This window comes from Ictalurus furcatus, chromosome 13 (genome assembly GCF_023375685.1).
Source record: "Ictalurus furcatus strain D&B chromosome 13, Billie_1.0, whole genome shotgun sequence".
Taxonomy (NCBI): Eukaryota; Metazoa; Chordata; class Actinopteri; order Siluriformes; family Ictaluridae; genus Ictalurus; species Ictalurus furcatus.
Window position 1 is genome coordinate 23,411,282 of NC_071267.1, and position 25,057 is coordinate 23,436,338.

The 25,057-nt window shown below is 43.5% G+C and overlaps 1 protein-coding gene across 1 annotated transcript in view; it reads left to right on the forward strand.

Moving 5' to 3' along the window:
• ryr2a (ryanodine receptor 2a (cardiac)) overlaps positions 1-25,057 on the forward strand; it is a 222,034-nt gene that overhangs the window by 125,699 nt on the left and 71,278 nt on the right. The window contains exons 26-42 of the mRNA XM_053639919.1: positions 710-918; positions 2,151-2,325; positions 13,015-13,223; positions 13,476-13,819; positions 14,987-15,104; positions 15,563-15,723; positions 16,370-16,529; positions 17,049-17,135; positions 17,544-17,770; positions 18,015-18,855; positions 19,840-20,040; positions 20,180-20,285; positions 21,100-21,243; positions 21,367-21,640; positions 21,785-21,899; positions 23,974-24,106; positions 25,003-25,057. The exon at positions 25,003-25,057 is cut by the window's right edge and continues 49 nt beyond it. Coding sequence (XP_053495894.1) covers positions 710-918; positions 2,151-2,325; positions 13,015-13,223; positions 13,476-13,819; positions 14,987-15,104; positions 15,563-15,723; positions 16,370-16,529; positions 17,049-17,135; positions 17,544-17,770; positions 18,015-18,855; positions 19,840-20,040; positions 20,180-20,285; positions 21,100-21,243; positions 21,367-21,640; positions 21,785-21,899; positions 23,974-24,106; positions 25,003-25,057 — 3,559 coding nt within the window. The remainder of the gene's footprint in view (positions 1-709; positions 919-2,150; positions 2,326-13,014; positions 13,224-13,475; positions 13,820-14,986; positions 15,105-15,562; positions 15,724-16,369; positions 16,530-17,048; positions 17,136-17,543; positions 17,771-18,014; positions 18,856-19,839; positions 20,041-20,179; positions 20,286-21,099; positions 21,244-21,366; positions 21,641-21,784; positions 21,900-23,973; positions 24,107-25,002) is intronic.

The following is a 25,057-nucleotide window of genomic DNA, read 5'->3' on the forward strand; positions in this document are numbered from 1 at the left end:
GTATCACCGCGCTCGTCTGTGTTCGCCACGTAAAATTCCACTTCCTTGTTCGAAACGGTTACCGCAGTAGTGTTAGTGACATCATCATCATCATCATCATCAGACATAGCAAACGATATTTTTCATTAAATATAACTTTTGATTTAAAATACGGAAGCTCGTCAGATGAAGATGAAAAGGAAAAAGAGACGCCGATCTTACCGGAAGCACCTTTGACAGAAATATACAGATCATTGTGAGCTAGCTAGGCGGCTAGCCGACGTGCTGTAAAGTGAGGGTGGCTTCTTTCGGATCTGTTTCCACTAGCGGAGCAAAAAATAAACAGAACATTTGGCCACATTGTGTCCAAAGTGTCAGTTACGCAATATTAATTTCTTGTTTATAGAACTGTTCTGGTTCTGGTTATCGCTTACAATCTAACAACTAAAAACAGTTTCCTTTTCCAGATTCTAGATTTTTTTTTTCTCACTTTTGAAGTTAATAAGATGTTAAAAATGAAGCTTTCCATGCTAGCAAGAAACCACGATGCACAAAGTCCTCTGTCCTGAAGTCTTTCCCATGTTGGAAAGCTTAAATGAACAGTTAATCTCATTAATATAAACTGAGCATTCAGCCGTGCTGTGGTTAAACGTAGAAATATTTCCAGCTTTGTCGAAACCGACATCAGCTCTCTTTGTTAGCTAACTGTTTGCCTGTGTGTCTTCCCCAGCAGCTCGAGTGGACATTAACAACGTATCTGCCGAGCGTTTCCGCATCTTCCGGGCTGAAAAGACGTACTGCGTGAATGCTGGGAAGTGGTACTTTGAGCTGGAGGTAGTGACGGCAGGCGAGATGAGGGTGGGCTGGGCTCGTCCAGGCTGCCTGCCGGACCAGGAGCTGGGCTCCGATGACCAGGCATTTGTGTTTGATGGATTTAAGGTAAGGAAAGTGAAAGGGGTAATTATACTGATACGGGAGAAACAACGCGAAATAACTTCATGTGCTTTGGCTTAAGTCGGCTCCCTGTGCACTTTTACTACTATTTATTCTATAGACACGAATAAGGCGTTCCCAGTGCTCCCACATGCAAATAAGTCGATTTGGATTATCCATCCATGGGGGGACACCCTGGACGGGGTGCAGACCCATCACAGGGCACGATCACACACAGATTCACACACTCCGGACAATTTGGAAATGCCAGTCAGCCTACAAAGCATGTCTTTGGACCGGAGGAGGAAACCAGAGTACCCAGAGGAAACCCCTGAAGCACGTGGAGAACATGAAAACTCCACACACACACACACACACTGTAATATAAATAATGGGGTTTTAATGAAAGGGTTTGTCAGATTAAATAAACAACCTGTCACATTACTTAGAAACTCAAATTGCAAATGCTTTTATTCTAATCACGTTAGTTATATTCTGATCGGTGGTGCAAAGCCACATGTGAGAAACAGGATTGAATATCATGCAGTTTATGGTGTAATTTACCTGTTTGAGGTATTCAGTGGGGATGCATCAGAGTAATATTTTGCCTGCTTACGAGAATGTGTTGTCGAATGCAGTGTGTAATTGCTAGTTTTTGCAAAATAAAAAAGAGCTTATACCTATCGCTAAGCCAAATGTTGTGTAGCCCATTCCCATAGTTGATATGAAAATAATTTAGATGCTGAGGTTTAAAATATCCCGTTAGCCCACTTATGCCTGGCCAAGTTCTGAAGCTTTATTCGATGGCAACGTGTGAAGCTCATGATGGCTGTGAACTGAGTGTGTACGAGTGAACACGGAGGCTGTTATTTCCCCCAGCTGCCTCTCCGTTTCAGCCAGAGTGACTCATAGGCCCAAGTGCAAAGAGAGAGCAAGAAAGACCGTGCATGAGAGAGAAATAGAAAGGAGTAGGATTACTGATGGAGGGGAGGGGAGGGGGGAGCAAATTTAACAGCCGATGAGAGCCCTCATAACCATCACCATCATCACTACCAGAAACGGCGAGAGCCGTAAAGACGGAGAAGCCAGGTGGGTGTGTGAGAGCACAGATACGGAAGGAAGAGAATGTATGTTCCTGTACCTTGTCCACATAAACGTATAATGTATCATATAAATTCACGTATGTTGATTATAGTATGAGATCTTATCTCTAATCTTTGTGTGTATATTATCTCCAGGCCCAGAGGTGGCACCAGGGGAATGAGCACTTTGGGCGTTCGTGGCTGCCGGGAGATGTTGTAGGCTGCATGGTGGACTTGAACGAGCACACCATGATGTTCACATTGAACGGAGAGGTGCTGCTGGATGACTCAGGCTCTGAACTCGCGTTCAAGGACTTTGAGGTCTGGGAAGGTTAGTAACAATTTTATCCATTTCGTGGTGAGAGTAAGACATGGAAATCGTGTGTGTTTACGTTGCAGAGCCGCAATGTAGGTAGAGTTTAGGCGGACTCCTAAACACAGCTCATCTCTATGCTTGGATTATATTCTGTCTCAGTTCTAAGTAAACTGGACTGTGACTTCACCAGGCTGATGGCAGAAAAGTGGTCATTTAATTCAAATGAATTTCACTGCGCTGGAAAAATAAATGGGAAAATGGTTGGGAAAGTGGAAGTGATGCTGATTTTATATAAGATATTTCTGCTGTGTTTATAATTAATTAGGACATCGTTTATGTTTATTATACTGTATATGCACCCTTTTTTCCGTGCTTTCCAGATTCCACTTGCTTGCTCTGACGGTTAGTGTTGGTTCTCACAGACACTATGTGCAGTACAAAGTCTGGATAATTTATTAAAATAACTTTGCAATGTCTACATGTATGTGTGATGGGAATGAGGACGAGAGAGAGAGAGAGAGAGAGAGAGAGAGAGAGAGACAGAGGGGTGAAGTGTTTATTCTCTCTTTTTGCTAAGTACTTTTCATCATGGATATTTCAAACTCAGAAAAACACAATTAAAACAAGACAGAACTCAAACTTTACACACAGACTCACAGAGGGATGCTGTCAGTTTTATGGTTCCGATACGCACGAACGCTCTCTGTCTAACATTCAGCAGCTCTCTACGAAATATAAACTGTATATTTATACGGTATTAGTGTCCTGTTAATTACACACAGGTGTAGCCAATCTTTCATTTCCCGCTCGTACTCTATAGGTGTGTTCGACTTCATGTGGCGCTGCGCAGACCGATCGGCGTCTCGGTGCACGCCGGTTAGAAATTTCGTCCGAATTGAGACGGCGCCGACGCCACGTCACTGTGACGTCACGTCACTGTATGGCATCAAAGACCGCGAGAGCTGCACGAGCTCTGATGACGACACCGCTATTTCACGATTGGCCAGACTCAGCCACGACAACGATGACGTGCTTTTCATGTTTATTCTGACATCTTCAGATCCCCTAAGGCTCAGAAATCCGTATTATTCTAACCGTAAAAACCCTTTTCATGTAATCTTAATGTTATATTGTGTCATGTTGTGTCATCAAAATAAAACTGATCAAAATATAGACCCCACTTTATTGGTTTTGAAATAATACCGGCGTATGTTGAACTTTCTCCTTGTACATACAGGCACTGTAGTAACCTATTCGGTGAAAAGTGTTTCTGGTTGCTACACGTAAAATTCAGATGTCTGTTTATCGCCGATCGGTTACATCCAGCCAAAGTCGAACACACCTTATGACTTCTCCTCCCAGGTACAGCCAGTGCTCAGTCACTCTCCTGCTGCCACAATGTAGTTTACCAGAACTCCTTCCATATTAATGTAGTGTGGCATCACCCATAGAGTTAAAATACATAGAGAGAGCACGCTGATCACATGATCACATTCGTTCCTGGAGAGCCTGCACAGTTACCCTGAATCATTATAGCAGTTAAATGGGCTCTTCAGTAACTTTGAAACGGTCATTTTAGCCAACTTTGGAGCTCTATTTTCTGGTTCAAATGAGGCCTCAGGCTTTGCTATGCAGCTCATTGTGTTTCAGTCAATCTTTTTGCCCAGACTTGAATTGAAACATTTATTTATTTTTAAGATATGAATAACCTGTATTACATTTTGTTTATAATATTAAAACTCTGTTCTGAGCAATTTTTTATTTGTTAAGTTTTATACAGACATAAATGTGTTTTGTTTTGCATTGTTTTGTATTGTGGGGTGGCTGTGGCTCGGGTAGCTGTGGCTCGGGTGGTAGAGCGGGTTGTCCACTAATCGTAGGGTTGGTGGATCGATTCCCGGCCCACGTGACTCCACATGCCGAATTGTCCTTGGGCAAGACACTGAACCCCAAGTTGCTCCCGATGGCAGGCCAGTGTCTTGCAATGGGTGAATGAAAAACAGTGTAAAGCACTTTCTACAATTGCTAAAGTTAAAAAGCTGCTATTTAAGTGCAGACTCTTGTTTTAAATTCAGAAATAAAACGGCGATCATTACAGTCACAGTTTTTCTTCATTCAGATTTTGTTCAAAATATTCTGAGAATCGAATTGAATTGAATCGTAACCGGAGTGAATTGTTACACCCATAGTAGCTAATGTTGGGTAAACTACATAAGCTTTAACAATGTTAATGTGGCTTGCCTGTCATAAATGTTTAGTTTATCCAAGCTTTGCATTATCATTGAATGATCTCTTTAAGTCAGAATAAATTAGTGTGAACAGTGTTGCAGGGAGTGACAGCGCGGCACAGCAGCACTCTCTCTCTCTCTCTCTCTCTCTCTCTCTCTCTCTCTCTCCTTTTCCTATTTAACTCTTTTTCTTTACTTTTTTTTAACTTTTACTACTATATTTTATTACTTGAGCACTGCTACAATAGATTGTAGCTTGGACTATTTATTGTGTAAGTAGGATTACCAGTCTAGTTTTTTAACAGTGTGCAAGACAAAGAACACTGCAACCAAGACAAAGGATACCATGACCACCAAACAACTATGCACCATAGTCAACTCATGTGAGGAGCTCCTCCAGTACCGGAATCAACCAGTCACATGTCAGAAGTAGATCCCAGTGGAGTTAAGGATACGGCGGCGAGGAACTTGAGCAGGGGTGATGGAGCGGAGGTGGAGATACAAGCCTTGTCTTCCCTCTGTTGTCATGGGGAATGTACGTTCGCTGACTAACAAGATGGACGAACTCTCTGCCCTGGTAGGCAGGCAGCACGAGTACCGGGAGTGCAGCGTGTTATATCTGATGGAGACATCAGATATAACGGGAAAATACCTGACTGTTCGAGTCTCGAGATTCTCGCTGGTTCAGGCGGACAGGGAGAAACAGAGCGATAAGAAGTTGAGTGGAAGACTTGCTGTCTTTGTTAAATCCAAATGATGTAACCCAGGGCATGTTACTACGAAGGCAACAATCTGCATGTCTGATGTTGAAATGCTGGCCATCAGGTTGAGGCTATACTACAGTAAATGCTCTGGGAATTTTCATCCACCATTGTTGTTATTGTTTACATTCCACTGTCGGCAGTGGCGGCACACGCTTGTGACATCATTTATTCCACCATCGCAGATCTGCAGACACGGCATCCCACTGCACTCCCCATAATAAATGGAGATTTTAATCATGTTAAAATCTCAAAGACCCTGACCAACTTTGCACAGTATGCAACCTGCACCACTAGAGGGGATAAGACCTTGGACTTGCTGTATGCCACTGTTAAAGAGTCGTACAGCACCACTGCCCTTTCCCCCCTAGGCGAATCACACCACTGTCTGATACAGCTCAATCCTACATACAAGGCTGTTGTTAGGAGACAGTCTATCACCACTAGGACGGTGCAGATGTGGTCTGTGGAGGCAGAGGAGGCCCTGATGCAGTGTTACAGCACAACTGACTGGGAGCTGTTTCAGGAAGATCATGGGGATGACATAGAGGGTCTCACTCATTGTGTAACTGTCTACATCAGGTTCTGTGAGGAGTGTTGTTCCCACCAAGGTCTGCTGCTTCCCCAACAACAAGCCTTGGATCAACAGGGATATCAAAGCCCTACTGAACAGGAAGAAGAGAGCCTTCATGGCAGGGGACACTGTAGATGCCAAGAAGGGAATACAGAAAGAGCAGAGGAGGGTTAAAGACTGCTGTTAGAACAGGATTGAGGGGAAGCTGCAACAGAACAATCCCAGAGAGGTGTGGGGGGAATGACGAGCATTACTGGCATGAATAGAAGGAACAGTTGAGGGGACAAAGGTTCATGCCAACAAGTTAAACAAGTTTTTCAACAGGATTGACTCACCAGTGCAAGCCGAACCTCTCTCCACCTCCTCAAATGTCCCCATTCACACCTCCAAGATGGCTGTCCCCTTTCACACCTCAATTACCCCCTCCTCCACAGGCCTCCCTGTGGCACCACAAGAATGAGGCATGACAGCCACAGCCCACCTGTTCTCACCAGCAGACAACACAAAGACAATGAAAGACATCACTACACCTCCCATACCCTGGAAGACAGCATCACCGCCTTCCCAGTCATTATGATCACGACCAGCCAGGTGATACAGGCAGTTCGCTAAGACCTGCATTAACAAGGACCTGACATCAACCCGAGGGTGCTTAAAGTGTGTGCAGACCAGCTGGCAGGAGTGTTTTCTGACCTCTCCCTGAGGCTGAAGAAGGTGCCTAAGATCTGGAAGACATCCTACATAGTCCTCATGCCCAAGAAAGCACATCCCAGCACATTCAGCAACTTCAGAACTGTGGCCTGATCATCACACGTAATGAAGACTCTTGAGAGGCTTCGAGGTTCTGCAGCACCTCAGACCTCTGGTACACGACTGCCTGGATCCGCTGCAGTTTGCGTACCAGGATGACATCAGTGTGGAGGATGCAATCATCTACCTACTTCACAGAGCATACACACACCTGGAGAGGTCACAAAGCACTGTGGGGATCATGTTCTTTGACTTCTCAAGTGCTTTTAACACGGTCCAGCCACTCAAGCTGGCTGAGAAGCTCTCTGTGATGCGAGTGGACCAGGACCTTGTGGTCTGGATCACTGGATAATGTTCTTTGACTTCTCAAGTGCTTTTAACACGGTCCAGCCACTCCAGCTGGCTGAGAAGCTCTCTGTAATGCGAGTGGACCAGGACCTTGTGGCCTGGATCACTGATTATCTCACCGACAGGCTGCAGTATGTCAGGCCACGTGTCAGATGTGATGACTCGCAACACTGCTTTGCTGTGGTGGGCTGAGGAGGTGGCATTGGGACTTGTGGTGCCAACAAACCGAGGAAGCTGGTCAGGAAGGCCAGCTCTGTGGTGGGGATGGAACTGGACAGTGTAGAGTAAGAGGATGAGAAGGAAGCTGAAAGTTATCATGGCCAATCCTTATCCTCCTCTCTATGCTGAGCTGAAGAGGCTCAGGAGCTCGTTCAACCACAGATTCATCCAGCCACATGCCTGAAAACATCTGGGGGATCTTTCGTGCCATCAGCCTTCAGACTCTACAATGCCACAATACCCAGTACCTCCTACTCCACTGACGGAGTCTTGCAAAAACACACACACTAAAGAGTTATCTAAACAATTGTCATTCCACAGATATTGCACATAGTACATGGTATATAAATACCAAGGATATTGCACATGTACATATACACATAGAACTCTAGCATATGTACATACACACATATCTATTTTATTGTTTCTATTATTTCTATTGTTTCTACTATTTCAATGATTTCAATTGAATAGATATTTATAGAATTATTTTCTTTGTTACTCCTCCTACCGTGCTGCTGTGTCAACTGAATTTCCCCCATGGGGGATCAATAATGGTACATCTTATCTTATCTTATAACAAACAAGTGGTGCTAGCTGTGTATGTGTAAGCATGTAGCTTTTATTCTGTCCTATTAGAAAACAGTGCATATGTTTAGCTTGTTTTCCCCTGCCTTTTGCTAAGTCATTATTCGACTTTAGTCAGTCAGGCTGAGCTGTCTTTGTACCCTGTGACTTTCCTGATTTCTGAATCTCGTCTGCTCTTAGATTGTTAATTCCTCATTTCCCTGTAAGTTCAGTTTTTGTCTCTCAGATTTGTGATTGTAGATATTCATCTATTACTCTGGGTCACTGGATTTTCAATCCTGTGTCTGAAAATAACACCCACTCAGTATATAAATATATGTCTATGACTAATTAGACTCAAATACTGTGAGCTGTTTTTAGCCATTTCTATTTAAGCTGAGACTGGACAATGGTTTTGGAGATAGAGAGCAGCTCAGACTGACCAGGTGTTAGCCACCATACTAGTGCTTTGTAGCTGAGCCTGCTAAATTGTTACTATAGATGCTTTTTAATGATGGCTTATAAAATATAATGCTGTAATAAATCATGGAACACATTTACTGCGCCAGTCTACATGTTAGGCAGATATTTGGTAGAGAAGATCACATATGTGTTCTGTATATGTGGAGATACAATCAACTCCAGACTTATTTATTACATTATGATCATTAATATGATGATTGGGGGGGGGGGGGGTGTGTAAGTATGGTCAAGTTGTAACCTCCTGGCAGACGCAGCTAGGTTTTCTTCAAAAATTTCCTTTTACTAAGCAATATTCATGATGCCATTAGTTTTCTGAAGAATGCTATCTATTTAATTTTCCCGTGTGCTCTATGTATGCTCTATGTATGTCTATGTATGAAAGTGAATCTCAGCGGGCTTACTGTCTGTGGTTTGATGCCTCTAAGCCCTGATAAGCTGATTCTACAAAATAAGAAACAAACAACGTGCACACACACACAAACACACTCACACACACACACATACACATATTAGGGGTGCACAAAAGATCAATTCAGATTGACCTTAGAAGAGAAACACTGCATGACGATCCATTAATGGTTAATATAGTCAACACTGATGTTATTTCACAAGTACAGTACTGAAGAAATATAATTATAAAAATACTCCTAGTAAATCATATTGTTCGTTTGTAGAATTATACTGTATTGCGTTCTAAGCAAAACCCAGCACACAAGGAAATGTGTTCAAGCCAGTGCGATGTTTCCATTATCCACATCAGCCAAAACTGTCACTGTAATTGTGCAGTGTTTGTGTGTGTGTGTGTGTGTGTGTGTGTGAAAACATTTCCTTTAAGAAATCCTTTACAATCACTGCACACCTACAAAAAGAAGACCATATTGCCACCTATTGGTTGCTATGATACAGCAAACACTGCAGTCGAAATGATACATTGAGATCATCCATATTACTGGCCAGGTAGCAAAAGATAGAGAATATACACTTCCATCTGGAACTCATAGTACCATGGAGCAGCAGTGATGGACTCATTTGAATCTGACTGCCACAGTTTAGACTTGATATGGACCAGGACCCAGAATGAAAATACCACCCAATCATTAGATTGGCAGACTGTGCCAATTTTGACCCAGATTCCCAAATGCAGTGAAAACCTTTAAATATGCCTCTTTACAGTTGGACCACAGTAAATGTGCCATTGGCATAACGGATCATTATACTGTATAGCTAAACTATACAGCGTTTGGCCTGAATTAATCTGCGATCTTAGTCTGTTTATTATGCAGTGATAACAAATGCACATGGTCGTCTGTAAACTGAGAGAGTGTGTCTGAACATTATCAGAAAGGCAATTCCAGACTTTAGGAGCTAAGTGTGAAAAAGCTCTACCCCCTTTAGTAGACTTTGATATCCTCGGTATACACTACCCATCGAGGATTCCCCTTCTCTTTCACTGGCAGCTTTTTTCTAATCTAGCAACAGAGATCCTGCAGGTCATCTTGTCCTGCACCCCTACCACCTGCCCATTGGATCCAATCCCTTCCGCAATGCTCCAGACCATCTCAAAAGACCTCCTCTCCTTTATCACAAGTGTCATCAATGGTTCCATATCCTCTGGTTATGTACCAACTGCATTCAAGTGAGCAAGGGTTATTCCCATCCTGAAGAAACCCACTCTGGATCCCGCTGACGTCGGCAACTACCGACTGGTATCACAGCCCTTTTCTTTCTAAAATCTTTGAATGCACTGTCTACAATCAACTGTCTCTCTACCTCTCACAGAACAACCTCCAAGATACTAACCAGTCTGGCTTCAAAGTGGCACAATCTACAGAGACTGCTCTTTTGGCGGTCACTGAGAAGCTACATGCTGCTAGATCAGTCGAACTGTCATCAGTCCTCATCCTCTTCGACCTTTGAACAGCGTTTGACATGGTCAACCACAAGACTCACTTGTCCACCCTCATGAGTCTTGGAATTCGTGCTGCAGCATGGCAGTGGTTTGCTTCCTACCTGGAAGGTTGGTCATACCAGGTGACATGGAAGGGATCCACATCTGCTCCCTGCAAACTCTCCACTGGTGTCCCACAAGACTCAGTACTTGGTCCGCTTCTGTTCTTCATCTATACTCGATCTCTTGGTGAGGTCATATCCTCAAATGGGTTCTCATACCACTGCTATACGGATGACAGTCAACTCATCCTCTCCTTCCCTCCCTCAGATCCTCTTGCTTCTGCTCAGATCTCAGCATGTCTGGCAGACATCTCATCATGGATGTCAGCTCAACAGCTGCAACTTAATCCCAGCAAGACTGAACTGTTGTTCATCCCAGGTGATTCATCACCATGTCAAGATCTTGTGATCTCCCTGGACAACTCGCTGATCCCACTTTCAGTTACTGCATGCAACCTTAGGGTAACCATGGAAATCAGCTGTCCTTTTCCTCTCACATTGCTAATCTGACACGCTTATGTCGATTTCTCCTTTACAACATCAGAAGGATTCGTCCATTTCTATCCATACAAGCCTCTCAGGTGTTCTTGTCATTTCGAGACTGGACTACTGCAATTCACTCCTGGCAGGTCTGCCTCTGAGAACCATTCAACCTCTGCATCTGATCCAGAATGCAGCTGCTCGGCTTGTTTTTTAACCTTCCTAAGTTTTCCCACACCACCCCATTGCTACACTCCCTCCATTGGCTTCCTGTAGCTGCCCGCATCAGATTAAAAACACTGATGCTTGAATACCAAGCCAAAAATGGACCAGCACCCACCTATCTCAAATCATTTATCACACCCCGCACTGCCCCACGGTCCCTCCGATCCTCTAGCACCACTAGACTGGTGCCACCATCGCTGAGGGTACAAGGAAGGCATGCATCAAGACTCTACTCTGTTCTGGGACCTAGGTGGAGGAATGAACTTCCCCTAGATGTCCAAACAGCTGAGTCACTGGCGGTCTTCAGACGACGTCTAAAGTCCTACCTCTTCCTAAAGCACTCAAATTAGCACTTTTCATTTAAAAAAAAAAAAAAAAAAAGAAATTGTGTTGTCTGTGTGCTTTTCTTACTTTTCTTACTATATTATCTCCCAACAGAGGTTTAAGACTGATAGTATTCTTAGTCCGTGACCTGGTGAACCAGTATCGGGATGTATTTATTGATAGAGTCTTCAAAGCACTTCTGTAAGTCACTCTGGATAAGGCCATCTGCCAAATGCCATAAATGTAAATAAATGTAGAAAACCCATTGGCCACATAGAACTTTCAAATCAGGTATAGGATCTCACTGTTGAAAAATATAATTCAGGAGAGGGTTACAAGAAATTTCGCAGGCATTGGATATACCATGGAACACTGTGGATACAATAATCAACAAGTGGAGAAAATATGGCACGGCAGTGACACTACTAAGAACAGGACGTCCCTCTAAAATTGATGAGAAGCTCAGGAGAAAACTGGTCAGGGAGGCTGCTAAGAGGCGTACAACAACTTTAAAAGAATTGCAGCAATTTCTGGCAAGTACTGGCTGCTCCCTACATGTGACATCTCCTGAATTCTTCATATCTCTGGGCTGTGGGGTAGGGTGGCAAGACAGAAGCCTTTTTAAACCAAAAAAATATATATAAACACTTAAGATGAAGAAGAACTTTACCTTTCAGCATGACAATGACCCAAAACAAACCTCCAGATCAACAAAGAATTGACTTCACCAAAACAAGATCAAAGTTCTGGAATAGCCCAGCCAGAGTCCAGACCTCAATCCAATCAGAAATCTGTGTGGTGACCTGAAGAGGGCTCTGCACAGGAGATGCCCTGCCACTCTGACAGAGTTAGAATGCTTTTGCAAGGAAGAATGGCAAAATATTGTCAAGATATGCCAAACTGACTGACTCTTACCCAAAAAGAGTGAATGATGATAAAAATTGTTTTTGATAAAATCTAAAGGTGCTTCAACTAAGTATTAGTTTAGGGGTGTGCACACTTATGCAACCAGGTTATAGTACATTTGTTTATTTTTCTTATTTTCCTAAAATGATTCTTATTGTTTTTCACTTTAATTTCACAATTTCAATTTAAAATTTCACAATAAAGGTAAAAAAGGTTCTGACATAATTTATCTTGGTTTAATTTTTATATATATAACAAAAACCTGGCATATTAACAGGGGTGTGTAGACTTTTTATATCTACTGTAGTCTTGTATTGGGGCTGCAGGGCTTACGGTGTGTAGTTAACTGATTTAGATTATAGGTTTAAAGCTTGGTTAGCTACATTAGAGTCATGGCTTCAGTAGAATAACACCAGAAGCAAACTTCAGACAACAAGCATGTCTTGGTTGTTTGTGTACATTTTACTTTTTGCCAAACTCTTGCGTTAATGCTGTGTGTAGTGGAGCGTCATTTTACTTAGCTCTGGCTTCACATGTAGTATATTTACCAAAGCACTAGGAACAGGAAGTGTGCTATGATAAGCTATGATACAAAATGACAAATTATAAGAAAACAAAAACATGTTCGCTGTGGTCCGAGTGTGACTGTTCCTGGCAAATAAAGTGTGTGTGTATATGTATATGTGTGTGTATATATGTATATGTATGCGTATATGTATATATGTATATGTATGTATGTATGTGTGTGTATGTGTATATATGTGTATATATATATATATATATATATATATATATATACATGAACATATATATGAACTGTTAACATAGGTGGAGCCTATTCTAGGTTTGTGTTTTATTTCCTTTTCTTGCACTGTGTGCTGTGAGACAGGTTTTATCCCGGTGTGCAGTCTGGGCGTGAGTCAGGTGGGCCGGATGAACTTTGGGAAAGACGTGAGCACACTGAAGTTCTTCACCATCTGCGGCCTGCAGGAGGGCTACGAGCCGTTCGCCGTCAACATGAACCGAGACGTCACCATGTGGCTCAGCAAGAGGCTGCCTCAGTTCATCCCTGTACCTCCAGGCTATGAGCACATTGAGGTCTGCTCACACACTGTATTTTACACTCAGATATTTTCAGCTAATTCACAAGCATAGGAGGCTTTACTTCCACTCAGTACCTCTGTTTTTACTACTCTCGGGTCAGATCATTCCGTTTTTTACATAATCATGGAGCATGTCCGTTAAATCTTGGCAGGCTTGATGTAGTTTGAGTAACTCCGTTTACTATTATGCTCAGTGGAAATAATACCAAGTGTGTTTAGTGGTGTGTCTGTCTGCTGTCTTCGAAAGGTCACGAGAATTGATGGGACAGTGGAGAGTCCGCCGTGCCTAAAGGTCACACAGAGGTCATTTGGGTCCCAGAACAGTAACACAGATATCGTATTTTACCGGTTGAGCATGCCCATCGAGTGTGCCGAGGGATTCACGAAACCCGCTGGTGGGACTTTACCGGCTAACGGCAGCTTCTTCTCTCCGAAGAAAGATCTGGAAGATTTTGAGACAGTGTCAGACTTTGAGGTGCTGATGAAGACCTCTCATGGTCACATGAGCTCGAACGGCCCGGATAAAGACAGGGACGAGTTTAACAACCACAAGGACTACAACCAGGAGAAACCATCCAAACTGAAACAGAGGTGTGTGTGTGTGTGTGTGTGTGTGTGGAATCGGATTTGCTTGAATGGATTAATGGATGGATTCCAATGTTACAATGGCAGGAATACAGAAAAAGGCATAATGATCACTCAGAAATATACTAAAAGAGCACATTACCTTCTTTCCCCCCTTATAAAAACAGCTGATGAGCCATTCGTCATATGAATATGGAATGATTGACAGTTGCGTAGATTATATCCAATATTAACTGACACCACTGAAAGCCCCACCCTCTTTCCTCCCATCGTACATTAAGTAATCTTTTGGCCAGTGGTCTCGGCTCGGCTGTGTTCCCAGCTTAAATAACTGCACTGATGCGGCACCCTCACTTCTGTCCAGAGTTGGGTGTAACACGTTACTGTAATCCAATTACTTTTTATGATAACACAGTAATGTAACGCATTACATTTTAAATGGATGTAATTTGATTACAATTACTGATGTCAATAAAATTACGTTACTTGCATTACAAATTGTATTGTTAAGAAAACAATATTAAGTAAAATGTATTTTTAAAATAAATCACATTTTTCCCCGAAGATTTTTCTCTTCACCCCTGAATAATTCACAATATGTCACTACGTATAATACCTGTTATAAGGATAATATATATTGCTTATATTTCTTTTTTTGGAGATTGCTTAGGATGGTACCGCTTGAAGTACCATGAAATAGTTTTGGACCTCAATTCCACATGGACATTCTCGCTGTGGTTGCTGCGGGTCTCCTTTGGTGAACAGTGGACTAGTTCAACAAAGATTTCATGTTAAAACCATAATAAACTTTCCTTTACTTTTACACTATCCGTTGTGACCCAGATGAGGACGGGTTCCCTTCTGAGTCTGGTTCCTCTCAAGGTTTCTTCCTCGTATCATCTTAGCTAGTTTTTCCTCGCCACTGGCTTGCTCAATAGAGATTAATCCACACACTTAAAATCAGTATCCCGTGTTTATATGTTTCTGTAAAGCTGCTTTGAGACAATGTCCACTGTAAAAAGCACTATACAAATACAACTGAATAGAATTGAATTGAATTTTATATGGTCAAAAATTAACCAGGTAGGCAAGAGGTTTAGTTCAAAATAAATATAGGTGTAAGACAAACGTGTGCATGTGTGTGTGCGTGCGTGCGTGTGTGTGTGTGTGCAGGTTCATGTTGAAAAAGTCTAAACCGGATTTCAGCACGAGTAACTCTTCGGCTCGTCTGTCTGAGGAGGTGCTGGCCGATGAGAGAGACGATCATGAGTTCCTCATGCAGACGTGCACGGTGAGAAGTAACAATTCACCAACACTTCTACTGCTCATGTGTCAGCTTCAGTACAAGTGCGTTTATCTCTGCGTTTAGTGAATGGCGCTTATCCACGTCATTCGTCCAATTCAGAAGATCACATTAAAGTAGCGGGACAATAATAATATCAGACACGGAGGCAAAACGGGAGTGTGTTTAAACGCACATGAATAATTAAAGTGGTCACCTAAACCAAACAAACTCTGTTCAAGACCTTTACATTTCCCCCCGAATAACTGCAGCTATCAGATTCTTCTGAACGTGTAAATATTGTCACTTTGTAACAGACCCGGAACATTCTCCCAGAGATGCCCTCGAATTGAATCTCATCTCCGTTCAGATCCAAAGCCAATATAATAAATATATTGTATGATTTTATAAATGCTGACGGGTTACAGTGTTTTTTTTTTCTGCCCCCCCCCACCCCGGCGGTTCAGTACTACTACTCAGTGCGGATCTTTCCAGGCCAGGAGCCGTCCAGCGTGTGGGTAGGCTGGGTGACCTCCGATTTCCACCAGTACGACCCGGCCTTTCATCTCGACAAGGTCCGGACCGTCACCGTCACCCTCGGAGACGAGAAGGGCAAAGTTCACGAGAGGTCAGTGACTCTAGGTCTGTTGCTTAATCGGTTTGTTTAGCTGATCGTCAAGGGGCAGAGCTCGTCCCCTGCTAATCTAGAGACGTGATACGGTTGTGTAGAGAACTGAAAAACCTATTTATGGTCTCGCCAACAGAGCAATAGAGTACAGATAATGTAGTTAACATGTAATGGGAATCTGTTTCATCTAAAATATTTGTTTCAAATCACCTCTAGTTCTTCACAACACATACATGCACAGCGCTAAACTGCAGGTTATAAGCTTATCTATGTGTAATGTGTAAATAGTATGACTAAATATACCTGGCCCACCTACTACATAGGTTACTTTGTAGCTATACAGTACAGTAGCTACACTTAGGACTGCAATCGCTACGAACAGTTTTGTACTCAAGTCTCCATCATTGCACAGCTGGATAAGTTATTCCAAACTTCCTGTTCAAAAGTTCCTGTTTACACAGTTGCACTTTTTGACTCTGTAGTAACGTACTCTTATGGTAAGAATTTTATGGTGACTTTTCTCATTGCGAGATAGTTCCATTTGCTGTTTCGTTGCTATCCTGTAACTAATGTTGCTCTGTCCGTCTCCCTCTCTCTCTCTCTCTGTCTTCCCCTGTGTGTGTGTGTGTGTGTGTGTGTGTTGCAGTATTAAGCGCAGTAACTGCTACATGGTGTGGGCCGGTGAGAGTAATAACCCTGGGCAGGGCCGCAACAATAACGGCTTAGAGATCGGCTGCATGGTGGACACGGCCAGCGGCCTGCTCACTTTCACAGCCAATGGCAAAGAGCTCAACACTTACTACCAGGTACGACAATGTGTGTGCGTGGCCGTACTAATGAGAGGTCGCATGTACCACGTGTATCAACCCCCTTCTCCCTGAGCATCATTGAGAATTTGGATTGGTGGACCATTCTCAGCTCAGCACTGACATTCACATGATGGTGTATGTGCTGCTAATGTGATGTGGTGCATAGGCTACAGTGAAAAATACTACAAAAGCACACCTGCATGGCTGGTGTATGTGATAAAGGGATAGGGATCAATTCATACATTAAAAATCTATACAATTCAAATTGAATTGAATTGATAAAGTGGCCACTGTGTGTAGGAGTGAGGGAGACTGTCATATAAACACACACATCTCTGCTTATTATTCAGTTATTTATTATAAAGCGTACGATTCAGTAACCACAATAAACGATTCTGTTACACGAGTAAGGACAGTGAGTCTGGACCCATCGACAGACCCAGGGTTTAAAGTCGAGTGTCAGCAAATGATATCGAGAGTGTGTGTGTGTGTGTGTGTGTGTGTGTGTGTGTCTAGGTGGAGCCGAGCACCAAACTATTCCCTGCAGTGTTCGCTCAGGCCACCAGCCCCAACGTCTTCCAGTTTGAGCTGGGACGAATCAAGGTGAGCATGTTACCTATATATTATATCTTGTGTTCAAAGTTAAACAAGAAGTGTCTGTTGTCTGAGGTTTGCAGGAGGTACAAGGCTAATATTACTAGAAGTAATTGAAGTATGTCCTTAAACGTCTGCCCTAACTCTTAACCACTTGCTGATGATTAGGACACGGTATACTTTTGCCACTCACGGATATGTAATATTGGATCATTTTCCTCAGTGAATAAATGAGCGAGTATAATATGTTTTGTCTCGTCCGTTTAATCGGGTTCTCTTGATCTACTTTGAGGACTTTTGTGAAAATCTGATGATGTTTTAGGTCGTATTTATGCAGAAATCTAGAAAATTCTAAAGGGTTCACAAACTTTCAAGCACCACTGTATATGAGTGAATGCTTCATTGCGCGTGTTTCAGAACGTGATGCCGTTATCAGCCGGGCTGTTTAAGAGCGAGAGGAAGAACGCGGTGTCTCAGTGTCCACCCCGCCTGCATGTCCAATTCCTCACGCCTGTGTTGTGGAGCCGAGTGCCCAATCACTTCCTGAGGTCAGAGGTCACCAGGGTCAATGAGAGGCACGGCTGGATGGTGCAATGCACAGAACCGCTGCAATTCATGGCCCTGCATATACCTGAGGAGAACAGGTACACACACACACACACACACACACACACACACACACACTCCCTGGCAATGTCCCCCAGAGGCTCATACTGATTTTTCTCAAAGGTATTTTTTGTTGTGACACATCAGTATCACACTCTGCAGTGAATGATATATTTAGCTATTTATCTGTATAGATCATAACATTTTCTTTGGATTTCGTAAAGATGCGCTGGTTTAGCTACGTGTTCTGGTGTGTGTGTTTGTGTGTGTTTGCGTATGCAGGTCGGTGGATATCCTGGAGCTGACAGAACAGCGGGAGCTGCTGCAGTTCCACTACCACACGCTGCGTCTGTACTCAGCTGTGTGTGCTCTGGGGAACCACCGTGTGGCGGCGGCGCTCTGCAGCCACGTAGACGAGTCTCAGCTTCTCTCAGCCATTCAGAACAAGAGTATGGCAGGTCTGCTGCGCACCGGCTACTACGAGCTGCTCATTGACATCCATCTGAGCAGCTACGCCACAGCCAGGCTCATGATGAACAACGAGTACATCGTGCCCATGACCGACGAGACCAAGAGCATCACGCTCTTTCCCGACGAGCAGAAGAAGCGCCACGGCCTGCCGGGAATCGGCCTGAGCACCTCACTGAGACCACGCATGCGCTTCTCCTCTCCGAATTTTGTCAGCGCCGTCGCCACAGGCAACGGCAGCGGCGGGAGCGACCGTTTCCAATACAGCCCAGAGTTCCCGCTGGAGAAACTGAAGAGCCGCACGATGGAGATGCTTACAGAGGCGGTACAGGAGGGCAGCCTGCACGTGCGAGACCCTGTAGGGGGAAGCACAGAGTTTCTGTTCGTGCCTCTCATCAAGCTCTTTTACACACTGCTCATCATGGGCATCTTCCACAACGGAGACCTGAGGGCCATCCTGCAGCTCATCGAGCCCAGCGTGTTCTCACAGGACTCCGGGGAACAAGGCAGGGCCGTCAGCCCAGACAGAGAGACCGAACACGTAGAGAGGAGGACTGAAGGAGGTCCAGGAGGAGAGGAGGGGGAGAGTGGAAAGAGTAAAGTGCCCAAGGAAGGCCTGCTGCAAATGAAGCTGCCCGAACCTGTCAAACTCCAGGTCAGAAATATACAACACAGCAGATCAATCTTTAAAAATATATATATATTTAATACATATATATCTCTAGTGTTTTAAAACAGTTTCAGTGTGTGTTTGTGAAATGCACGTCTCCAGTGCCTTAGATAGCCTCCTGTGCTACTGCTTACACGTTACTGAACGATTGTACATCATACTGTAGGCTTTGTATTTTGTGGCTGAGATGTCGACTCAGTTAGTTCGTTCTCCATTATGTCGCACCACCTCGGCCCTGATTGCCTGTCAGTTATTTTCCTCTATCTACCTCCTGTATATCTATCTTTCCTTATTACCTGGCAGTTCTTTGAAGGAGAGAGATTTGTAGTTTGTTAACGCGCTAACGAACCAGTGCCACGCGTGTCAATGCGGGCCGTTTTTTTTCTCGCCACACCAATATATTGTATTTCTCCTGCTCCATTGCTGGCTCTGCGGTTTTGTTTATAGTAAATGGTCTGCACTTATATAGCGCTTTTCTCCAAAGCGCTTTACACTGTGTCTCATTCACCCGTTCACACACACACTCACACACCAACGGTAGCAGAGCCGCCATGCAAGGCGCTAACTTGCCATCGGGAGCAACTCGGGGTTCAGCGTCTTACCCAACCTTACCGCCAACCCTATGATTAGTGGACAACCCGCTCTACCACTTGATCCACAGCCACCCAGTTATTAATTAATCAGCATTCAACATAAGTTGCCTTGTCGTACTGGCAGTGGACAACATTAATTCATTGATCCTCAGTAAACATCTCCAGGGTCGTTGTGAAAATCGTGCACTTCTGAAGAAATGAAAATGTTTTAAGATACTATCAAACGTATTGATGTCGGCTCGGAGCTACCGATTAGAAAGTTGTCGATTTAAATCCTTGACCGAGGCTGTTAACCTTCATCTGCCCGATCGATTGTAAGTTATGTTGGATACAATTTTCTGTCAAATGATTAAATGTAAAAATGTTTTTTATTTAGATGTGCCACCTGCTGCAGTATCTGTGTGACTGTCAGGTCCGGCACCGGATCGAGGCAGTTGTGGCCTTCTCTGATGACTTCGTAGCGAACCTGCAGGAAAATCAGCGCTTCCGCTATAACGAGGTCATGCAGGCGCTCAACATGTCTGCTGCCCTCACTGCTCGCAAAACCAAAGAGTTCCGCTCGCCGCCCCAGGAGCAGGTCTGAATCACTAGAATCACTACTCAGGATCTTTTTTTAATCACACAGCCTTTGTTATGTGCACTTGGAGACTGTATTGTGTGTGTGTGTGTGTGTGTGTGTGTGTGCATGACTCTGTGTGGGTGTATTAATTTCTCAGATTAACATGCTGCTCAGCTTTAAGGATGAGAAGCAAGAGTGTCCCTGTCCAGAGGACATCCGAGAGCAGCTGCTACAGTTCCATGAGGATCTCATGACACACTGTGGTACAAATACACACACACACACACACTCACACACACTTTTGTGGAAGGTTCTTTCTTCCTTATAAACTTTGATTCAACAATGGAAGCTGCACTAAAGCCATATATCTGATTAACAAGCTCAAGTTATATACACTAAAATGTTGTAAAAGTTTACACACACTCATTCTTATTTTTATTAATTCACATTTTAGAATAATAATAAAGTCATCAAAACTCTGGAGTAACACAAATGGAACTATGGGAATTATGTCGTGATAAAAAAATCCCAAATAAATCTAAATAATTTAGTATTTTCGCATCTTCAAAGTAGACGCCCTTTTCGCCTAGAATTTCCAGAAATGTATTCTTGGCGTTTTCTCACCCGATTTCTTGAGGAATTTCCCCCGAGATGCTTTTTAAACAGTATTAAAGGAGTTCCCACCGACGCCGGACTCTCATCGGCTGCTTTTCGGAATATTTCTCTCGAGTCGTCCGTTTAAAAAAAGATTTTTTTGCAAATAAAATGTTAGTTTTCTAATGAAAGAAATGAATACGTCGGCACGATGATATTTTTGTCTACAACACCGATTTCACACGTTTAATATATATATATAAAAAATGTATGTATGTAAAAAACTATATGAGGACGACCGCCTTTAATCTAATGTGAACAACCTTAAGAAATTGTTCGCGCTGCACAACTCGGACACAGTAGCACGTTCATCTCTGAACTGCTCAACTTGAACTTGAACTTGAAACTCAAGTCAGTGTTTAATTTGTTTAATCCTTTCGATATAAGAGTGATATGTTGATAATATTGTGTGTGTCGGTGCAGGTATAGAGATAGATGATGATAAGATGGGGGAGGGAGACAGCGATTTCACAATCAGAGGGCGTCTCCTGTCCCTGGTGGAAAAAGTGGCGTACTTGAAGAAGAAAATGACAGACCTCCCGAAGAAAAAAAAAGCCAAGAAGCCCAGTAAGTCCTCGCAATTTCTTACGTGTGCGTCGCTCGTTTTCTCAGTAGACCTCTGTTGTCTCTAGCTGCTAAATCACATCAAGCTTTTCTTAGTAAAATGGGTGGTGTCTCTGCGCCGTCTAGGCACGCTGCAGCAGTTGATCTCAGAGACGATGGTGCGCTGGGCTCAGGAGTCTGTGATCGAGGACCCTGAGCTAGTCAGGGCCATGTTTGTACTGTTACACAGACAGTACGATGGAATCGGAGGGCAGGTGCGCGCCTTGCCCAAAACTTACACCATCAACGCTGTCTCTGTGGAGGACACCATCAACCTGTTAGCCTCGCTCGGACAGATCCGCTCACTCCTCAGCGTCCGCATGGGTCGCGAGGAAGAGAAACTCATGATCCGCGGCCTCAGGTGAACACACACACACACACACACACACGCGCACACAAACAAACAAACAAACACTGTGTCATTCTCTTCTCTAAACTACTTCATGTATCAAAAATGTATTACCATCAATGGGAACCCTGATGGCTCATTTCCTGTCCTCTACAGCGACATCATGAACAATAAGGTGTTCTATCAGCACCCGAACCTGATGAGAGCTCTGGGCATGCATGAAACTGTCATGGAGGTCATGGTTAATGTGCTGGGTGGGGGAGAGTCCAAGGTAACCATCACCCTGCCTAAAAACACATAGCAGAGAATGACTAGCCTATCATTCAAAACAAACTAAAAACAGCAGGTAAAAAAAGATCAAACTCTAGATCCCTCAGATGACTCCTAGCACAGATCGTCAGCAGAGAACGTGTTATTACCGAGAATACTGCTGGCAGGAAATGTGAACAATAGGAGTATACAGTTGTGCTCGTAAATTCACACACCCCTTGCAGAATCTGCAAAATGTTAATAATTAAAAAAAATAAGATAAGATTAATAAGGATCATTAAAATTGTATTTTGTTTTTAATTACATACTGCCATAAATTTCACGTGACAAATGTTTACATATAGTCCACAAGACACAAAAATAACTGAATTTACACAAATGAACCAATTTATGAAAAAGTTTACATACCCATGGTTCTTAATAATGTGTGTTGTTACCTGGATGATGAACAATCCTCCAGATCCTGCACATTCTTGCCTTTCCAGCATATTCTGCATATTGGAGCCCTTTCCAATAGTGTCTATATGATATTGAGCTCCGCCTTTTCACACTTAGGACAACCGAGGGACTCGTACACAACTATTACAAACGGTGCAAACGTTCACTGATGCTCACGAAGGCAACACGATAGATTAAGAGCCCGGGGTGGGGGTGGGGGGGGTAAACTTTTGAACAAGATGATCGGTGTCAATTGTTATTACTTTGTTTAAAGATCTTATCTTTTTCACTTAGTACTGCCCTACAGAAGCTAAGACAGGAGATATTTAGTTAACATTTACGGAAGGAGTCGGGCGGGGGGGGCGCATGGTGGCTTTGTAGTTAGCACATGTGCCTCGAACCTCCTGGGTTCGGGGTACGGATCCCGCCTCTGCCCTGTGTGCATGGAGTTTGCATGTTCACCTCGTATTTCGGGGGGTTTCCTCCAGGTAGTCTGGTTTCCTGCCCCAATTCAAAGACATGTCGTAGGCCGGTTGGCATTTCCAAATTGTCCGTAGTGTGTGAATGTGTGTGATTGTGCACTGCGATGTGTTGGAACCTCGTCTAAGGTGTCCCCCGCCTTGTGCCCCGAGTTCCCTGGAATACACTCCAGGCTCCCCGCAACCCTGCGTAGGATACGCAATACGGAAAATGGACGGATGGAGTCACGGTTGTAACAATCAGAGAGTCTCTGCTTTGTAACAGTCATGGAGACAGAGAGCACTAGGCTGGTGAGGCTGGTGAGGGAATGCCCGTTTATCGCGGCTATAACAGAAGTGAGAACAGGAAGTAACTCGTCTATCGGATGTTCCACAACATTACATTTGACTATAAACCGTTAAAACGCCGCACATTCCGAGCATTAATAAATGAAACATTGTAACCTTTGGTAAATAAATCTCTGTGGTATCATCAGAATAGCATACTCCAGATTGTGCTGTTATATGAAAATAATGCACTTGTGCATGCAGGGTGTATTATTCCTTACTTAACTATTAACATAGGAGGCCATCGGAGAAAATTACTGAAGTGACGCAAACGGTACAAAAGTAACATAATGTCAGCAAAACCACTGCAGCAAACATGTAGAGGACAAGCCCTGCTACCAATCAGCTACATTCAGTATAATAAGCTCCACCCAGAGTAGTTCCTGGTCTGCCCAAACGTGCTTACTATGGAGCAGGAACTGAAAGGGTTCTGGGAAGTAAAATTAGCCCTGATTTTAACAGACATGCACAAAGTCCATGCGTTCCTAAAGGGCTCCTGGTTTCCTGAAGAAAAGGTTTCTATAGTGGACATGGATTTATTGATTTGCTTATATGACTTCATACTCTGAAATCAAGAGCAGAAGTGGTACTGTACCATTCATATATAGCACACACAAGCAATTTCTTATAACTGTAAAACGAGTCAGTATCCGAAACACCGAAGAGCAAACGAATTGTATTTACTTGTAGAGTTCCATCGTACCCTGTAGCGTGCTTGGCAGTTAGGGTTAGGGTTAGGTTAGGTTAAAATAGTGTTACATTCATAAATTTGATTATGACCAGTAAGATTGCCGTGATATGGCTATAGTTTGTTTGTTTTTTTTCTTTTAGGAAATCACATTTCCTAAGATGGTGGCCAACTGCTGCCGCTTTCTGTGTTACTTCTGCCGGATCAGCCGTCAGAACCAGAAGGCCATGTTTGATCACCTGAGCTACCTGCTGGAGAACAGCAGCGTGGGTCTCGGTAACAACACCCACTATCTTCCTTTAAAGCTGAATGATTCGTGTTTTACTGAGGGAGTGGCTGAAAAGTAAAGCCCTATAACCACTGAATTCGTATTCTCCAAATAAATATCGCCTTTACCAGATAATGTTACCGTACAAGAGACTTTGGTCACTGAGGTGTAGCACCATTTAATGTGTAAAACCCTTTAGGTACTCCAGTCGTTAGCTTCATTCTCCAGCCAAATGACGTTTTTTCTCCCTGGGCCTACCTCTCCTTATTTGGTTTGTTTTTGCTGTTGTACTCAGGAAAGCTTTTGTTACTCTTCCGATCCACTCCACTGCTTTTTAATCGTGGCATTTATCTTTTTCCCGTATCTACTTATGTGCGCTCATCTGAGCAAACCGAGCGTGGGAATAGATCGTGCACAGTTACAAATGACGGTAAAGGGCTATTGCACAAAATTAGTTTCTCCAGCCGAGTGTATCATCACAGTACACGCGTATAAAAAAGAAAAAAAGAAAGAACAAAACAACCGAGTGTGGTTTGTAGGAGGAGGGGCGGTTACATGTATTCTGTTTGTGGAATCAAGTGCTAGCGTGTAAAATCTGCAGGCCCACCACAGCGCACTATTTAAACAGAAAGAAGTATCGTGACTCTGGGTTCCTGACGAACCAGTGAAGCAACACGGTTCAGTGATTATCACTGAAACTGTTTAAAAGGACCGCTCTACCCACTTTGTAGTCTACACATTGAAAGATTTTTGTGATATCAGGCTCAGACCCCATAGAATCACCACTCCACCCCACCCCACCCTGATGAAGAAGTTCCAGCCCGTTGGAAAGGTGTGTTTGTTTTTGTGTATACATGGGTGTAAATCTACACTGTACAGTGATGCTCATATGTATCCTCTGCAGCATCTCCTTCAATGCGCGGCTCCACGCCGCTGGACGTAGCCGCCGCTTCTGTGAT